The sequence below is a fragment of the Ochotona princeps genome, chromosome 2 (assembly GCF_030435755.1).
Source record: "Ochotona princeps isolate mOchPri1 chromosome 2, mOchPri1.hap1, whole genome shotgun sequence".
Taxonomy (NCBI): Eukaryota; Metazoa; Chordata; class Mammalia; order Lagomorpha; family Ochotonidae; genus Ochotona; species Ochotona princeps.
Window position 1 is genome coordinate 120,159,367 of NC_080833.1, and position 6,885 is coordinate 120,166,251.

At 43.5% G+C, this 6,885-nt stretch overlaps 1 protein-coding gene across 1 annotated transcript in view; it reads left to right on the plus strand.

Annotated features, from left to right (window-relative positions):
* The window catches only part of LOC101526666 (flavin-containing monooxygenase 5-like), a 47,395-nt gene extending 42,876 nt beyond the window's left edge, over positions 1-4,519 (plus strand). Inside the window, exons 6-8 of the mRNA XM_058660576.1 lie at positions 754-1,106; positions 1,219-1,291; positions 3,707-4,519. Of these exons, the coding sequence (XP_058516559.1) occupies positions 754-1,106; positions 1,219-1,291; positions 3,707-4,082 (802 nt within the window). The 3' untranslated portion in view covers positions 4,083-4,519. The remainder of the gene's footprint in view (positions 1-753; positions 1,107-1,218; positions 1,292-3,706) is intronic.
* The last annotated feature ends 2,366 nt before the right edge of the window (positions 4,520-6,885 follow it).

Genomic DNA, 6,885 nt, shown 5'->3' on the forward strand with positions numbered 1-6,885 from the left:
ATGAATTCTGCCCACCAGAGGTAACAATGTGGTTGGACATAAAATGAGGAGGGAAGGCTAAGCATGACCTATGCTTGGTTTCAAGTCTTGCCTCCTAACCTTTTATCCTTTTTTTTTTTTACTAGTTCTAAATACTTTAAAATAGTTAACTGGTGGAACCAGTAAGTATTATGACATAGTACACAAGATAGAAATAAGATCTCAAGATCAAATATAAGATTAAAATGTTGGGGCCTGGCATGGTAGCCTAGCTGCTAAAGTCCTCACCTTGAACACGCCACAATCCCATATGGGTGCCGGTTCTAATCCCATCAGCCCCGCATGCCGTTCAGCTCCCCTGCTTGTGGCCTGGGAAAGCAGTCAAGGATGGCCAAAAACCTTGGTACCCTCCGCCCATGTGGGAGACTCCTGGCTCCTGATCAGTGCAACTTGAGCTGTTGGGGTTGTTTGGGGAGTGAATCATCAGATTGAAGATCTTCCTCTCTGTCTCTCCTCCTATCTATGTATCTGCCTTTCCAATAGAAATAAAATAAATATTTTTTTTAAAAAAAGAAAGATAAAAATGTTGAACCGAGATAATGACGAAAGCACTTAGGGCACAAAATTCCTCTCTTTCAAAATGACAGGCAGAAAACTGAACAAGCACACATTTAGAAAGGAAATGCCTATTGCCACCTTCAATCCTTTGTCACATACATTTCTTTCTTTTTGTATATTGCCTTGACCATTTTTTCTTTTTATTTTAACACACAGACCTTTAAGCCAGCACCCAACAATCAGTGATGACCTGCCCAACAACATCATTTCTGGGAAAGTCCAAGTGAAGCCCAACGTGACCGAGTTCACTGAAACAGATGCCATTTTTGAGGACGGCACTGTCGAGGAGAATATTGATGTGGTTGTCTTTGCCACAGGATACAGTTTCTCTTTTCCTTTCCTCGATAGTTTGGTGAAGGTTAACAATAATGAAGTGTCCCTGTATAAACTTATGTTCCCACCTGACCTGGAGAAGCCGACGCTGGCCATCATTGGTCTCATCCAGCCACTGGGCATCGTCCTCCCTATTGCAGAACTCCAGGCACGCTGGGCTGTGCGAGTGTTCAAAGGTATGCACAAAGATCTGAGTTCTCCTTTAGGCAATCCTCCACTTGTTCTCTCAGCAAACTGTATGCCTCCAACTCATAGGAATCTTGATAGACTCTGAATCCTCTCTCCTAGGGCTGAGCAATTTGCCCCCAATGAAGATCATGATGGCAGACATTGCCCAGAGGAAAAAGGACATGGAAAAAAGGTAAGGGAATGAAGAGTTGTGGCCAACTGAGTGCCTTGCCAGGACTCATGGAAGCCCTGCTCTAATATGCTAAACCCACACATTCCTCTTCCTCTCAACTCACTGTTATTTCTGGTATCTCCACCGCTGTGTTGTTGCTTAATTTAAGTGCCCCAATTCAGCGATACAGCATAATATCACATTTTTATTCTCCAAATCATGTTGAGTCTTCGTTGAAAACCTCAACTTATGTCAGCTGACATTTCTTCTGGGTTGCCTCCAAAAAAACACCTCACAGTCATTTCCTCTGAATTCTCCACATGAGTTCTTAGAGTCTTTCAGGCCAGACTTAACATTTTCATACATTTCCCTCTTGTTGCCTTCAAAAATGTTCATCTTATTTTCTACCATGAGCCCAAAACTTACGGAAACAAAAGCTAGGAGAGGAGGTATCTTACAAGTAAGGCGCTTCTTTGCTCACATAACCAAAATGTCTCAGATCAGGAATCACGAAAGTCATGACTACTTCCATAGACAGTGGAGGGAAAGGAAGCAGAAAGAACACATACAAACCAATATTTAATAAATTACTTGCCATGATATTTCAGGATTTGAAAGCCTCTGATTTGTGTTTGCCTCTATAAAAAAATTTTAATTCTTTATCATTCATTTAGAACCCCACCCCTGCCCGCATTGTATAATCAACTGTACAAGCTATCAGCACAGAGAAAACCACTGAAAAAGCATTCAAATTTCATTCTCATTAACATTTAGAAGAAGTGAAATGTTTGTAATTCATTCATTAGATATGTTTTATTCTGCACAGTGGGTATTGGCCTAGCAGTGAAGTCACTGGTTAACATGCTGCATCTTCCATCGAAGTACTTGTGTTCAGTAGCCTGTTCCAGCTTCCTATTCCTGCCTCCTGCCTCCTGCTAATACAGGTTCTGGGAGGCACCGATTATAGTTCAAGTGATTGGGTTCCTGCCTTCTGTGTGAAGAGCCCTCCATTGAGTTTCTGTGTCCTGGTCTCAGCCCAGTCCTGGCTGTTGCAGGCATTTGGGGAATCAACCAGAAGATGGGTTCTTTCTCTCTATTCACCCTTTATATAAAAAATCTTTAAAATTTTCTTTTTTTTTTTTTTTTTTTTTAAAGATTTATTCATTTTATTACAGCCAGATATACACAGAGGAGAGACAGAGAGGAAGATCTTCCGTCCGATGATTCACTCCCCAAGTGAGCCGCAACGGGCCGGTGCGCGCCAATCCGATGCCGGGAACCAGGAACCTCTTCCGGGTCTCCCACGCGGGTGCAGTGTCCCAACGCATTGGGCCGTCCTCAACTGCTTTCCCAGGCCACAAGCAGGGAGCTGGATGGGAAGTGGAGCTGCCGGGATTAGAACCGGCGCCCATATGGGATCCCGGGGCTTTCAAGGCGAGGACTTTAGCCGCTAGGCCACGCCGCCGGGCCCTAAAATTTTCTTTTGTGTCTGTTATGGTGGGCATATTGCAGAGCATTTCCAACAGAATTATGTTTAAGGGGAAGTGGAGAGTAACATAAAACAGCAGCATTGTTGTCCCTTCTTATTTAGCCAACTAAAACAAACCTTCTGTAGTCGAATGAGAAGGCAGTCTCTGTACTCTGTACTCAGTACTCTGTACTAAGAGCAAGTTCCACTTCTGCGGAACAAATGTTCTGTTCACGTAGCAGAAGTCCCATCTCCCAGTCAGCCCTAAGATGAGATCATGCATCCCACCCATGCTTCTATTGTCTAGCAAGTGAGCATAGGACTAGACATCCATAAAATACTCATTATCCCCAAAATTGCACCTCTTTCTCAAGACCAGTTACTTCCAAAAGAAGAAACTATCATAACAAATCTAGAATCTGCAATATCTACAGCACAAATGGGATTTCCAGCATCCCGCAGTCCCTGGATACACATCGTGCAATGCTCATTCAGAGCTGAAGCACTGGGGTCAAAGGACAGCTGCTCAAGCAGCACTGTAGTGGCTTAGCTGCAAAGGAGGCTCCTTCAGGGCATCCTTGCCTCATTGGAGCCACCAAGCTCCTGGGACCATGCTGTCAACGACTACCTGATAATTCATTCCTGGTTGACTGCAAACACACATGGGACCAGAGTGCGAGCTGTCCATCCATCTGCACAACAAGCAGGGACATGTTTAGCTGAATCACAGTCCTTCACTGATAAAGTGAACATCTCACAGGGTCAGGGCTGCCGAACAAACCAGCGAAGTGGTATATAGTGAAGTCACCCTGGTGCAATCATGAATGGAGAGATGCACATGATGCGTCTGCTCTCCCATGCAGTAGCTGAGTGATGCTGGGTGGTCAGTTCAGTTTGCTGGTTTACAGTTGCTTTACCCCTACCAGATGCTTAGATCATGTGATCCACGCCCTTGTCTTCTCTTTCAGGTATGTGAAGACCCCCCGCCACACCATCCAGGTGGATCACATTGAGTACATGGATGAGATCGCCATCCTGATGGGAGTGAAGCCCAACCTGCCCCTTCTCTTTCTTTCAGATCCAAAGTTAGCCATGGAGGTTTTCTTTGGTCCCTGCACCCCATACCAATACCGCCTACAGGGGCCAGGGAAATGGGATGGGGCACGACGAGCCATCCTGACCCAGAGAGAACGCATCACCAAACCCCTCAAGACTCGAGTCACTAGTGAGGACTGCCACTCATCCTCACTGCTTTCTTGGAGAAAGATGATGCCAATTAGCCTGGCATTTCTGACTGCTGCCTTCACATACTTCAGATATATTCATCAGTTTAGACAGAAGTGAATCCATGAGTGAGCGTGGGAAGAAAGAAAAATCATGTATTAGCTTTCCACTCCTCCTAAATCATCTTAATCCCTTAGCTTTCAACTCAGCTTTTTGCTAACACATACTGTAGGCAGCAGCAGACAATGTGCTCAGACCTCTATCACCCACACAGGAGACTTGGACTGAGTTCCTGGCTCCTGTCTTTGGCCTGGCCAACTCTATCTGTTGCAACCATTTAGGGAGTAAACCACTAGATAATAAATCTCCCTTACCCTACTCAACCCTTTTAAATAAAACTGAAAATAAACAAATTCGAAAAAAAATTTTTTGAAGAATGACTTAGACATATTTTTAAATAACAAAATGTTTAGACAGACTTTACAAATAAATCAGCCCCTTAAAAATGGTTCCTGGAACTAAGTGGGAGACCCAAAAGAACCACCTGGTACCCAGCTTTGAACTTTTGCAGTCATTTAGAGAGTCCCAGCAGATGCAAGATCTCTCTCTCTTTCTCCTCTCTCTCACACACACAAACACACATTATCTCTCACTCTGTAACTTTGACTTTCAAGTAAAATAAATAAATATTTTAAAAAGAATGGGTATATATCATATCTGTGTAATACAGCATCATGAATGTTCAAGAAAACATTAAAAGGAATCATGACTAAATTTTAGGATCTTTGCAACATAAAATATAATGAAAATGGCTTCACAAATTCAAATCTTCCTTATAGAAATTTATAGAGTCTTACTTAGTCACTGATTTTACTTTCAAACTTTTCCTCTCAAAAAAAAAAATCTATTGAATTCTTGCTCAGACAGAAATGTTTCAATATACTACACAAATCTTGAAAGACACGAGCTAAAATATTTTAGGTTTCAACTTCCTGGAAATGAAACAACAGTTTTCCCTTAAATTCATTTGTAAACAACTGTTTTGAAGAAGCAAGTAATAAGCAATAGAGTCCAGAAATGTCAACTAATTGCTCTAAGCCCTTGCTATTTAGAGATAATCACTGCGCACTATCAGGAGCAGGACCACACTGACTCCTGAGCTACAAACACAACACAGGCTTTGCCTGGCCTGGGGAGCAGCCTGCTTCTGCGCAGGACAGGGAGCTCTCGGTGTGGATACTCAGAGAAAACCAGAAGGGTACCCTGCTCCAAAGATCTGCTCTGCCTGTCAGCAATGTGATACCCCCGGGCTCTGTTCTGCAAACCAGCAGTTCCTCTCTCTGCCTTTCACAGAATGAAACTGTGAGCAGTTGAATGGGATGAAGGATCAGGCTTGAGCAACCTGTGCTGTTTTAGCAAAAAGAAACATCTGTTAAAATACCGCAGGAGTATCGCAAGGCAGCCTAAATATTTGCTAAGTCTTTTGAAGAGAAACTGGAAGTGTGTGATTTTGCACATCTCTCATTGCAGCTTAAGTGGCATGATGACTTTTTGTTGCACAACTGAAATGGGCCACCTCGGAGTGACAACAGCAACACCATTACTGACAACAGAAGTTACTGAGAATTGCTTCAATAAGGAATCCTCAGAGCCATTGCCTGTGGCATCTCCCACGGAATAGCTGGTGCTTCACTACGTGATGAAGATAAGGACGTTGGCCAATTCAGTCATGCAGGTCTTTAACAAAAAGAAGTGAGGTAGGAGAAATCAGAGGAGAGGCGCCCAAAGGAGCAGAGGCTGAGGGACCACGGGTCAGGGAGAGCATGCAGCGTGCAGAAGCCAGGCAAGGAAGCAGCAGGTTCGGAGCTAGGTCCTTTACAAAGATCTCCATGACTCCTTGCTGGCCGCGGGAGACCTTCGACCTCCCGAATGACAAGATGATGAACTTGTGTTATCTAAGCCACTTCACTGGTGATACTTAGTTACAGTACCAAAAGGAGACTAGTGTAAGTGCAGTGAGACATTAATTAATGAATGGAACAAAAATGCTAAAAAAAAAAAAAAAGGTTTAAAAATGATGTCTTGTATTCAAAGTAGTACATAGGTGAGCCTGAAGAATGACTTAATTAAAACAAAATAGCCTTAAAATTCTTTATATTAATACAATTTGACTTTAAAATACTTATATTCACTCATGTTAATAACAAAAAATTGATGTTAATAATTAAAATGTACAGTAACTGAAAATATCTTGCTTGGTACTGGCATAGTGGGTAAAGCCACCATCTGCAGCATCCCACATGAGCACCTGCTGGAGTCCCCACTGCTCCAGTTCTGATTCATCTCCCTGCCAGGGAAAACAGCAGAAGATGCCGATGTGTCTGGGTCTCTGATCCCACATGGGTGACCTGAAAGAAGCTCCTGACTCCTAGCTTCAGCCCTGGCCTAGCCCTGGCCTCTGAGGACATCTGAAGAGTGGACCGTCAGTTGGATGATCTCTTTTTCTGTCTCCCCTACTCTCTGCCTTTTAAAAAAGCAAAAATAAATCCTTACTTTAAAGATGCACTGATTTGTTTGAGAGGCAAAGTTACAGAGAGGAGAGGGAGAGAGATGGAGATCTTTTATCTGCTGGTCCACTTCACTGATGGAAACAACGGATAGGACTGGGCCGGGCTGACGCTAAGAGTCCGTACCACCACAGAGATCTGCTATGCTGGTAACGGTGACCCAAGCACTTGGTTCTGTGTCTGTTTCTTCCCCAGGCACATGAGCAGGGAGCTTGAGTAGAAGTAGAGAAGCCAGAACTTGCACTAGTGCTCGGATGTGGGATGCTAGTATCGCGTGCAATTACTTAACACACTGCAATGTACTGCTGGACCCCAAAAATCGAAATTATTCATTCTTCAGCCTTGTAGTTTTCCCT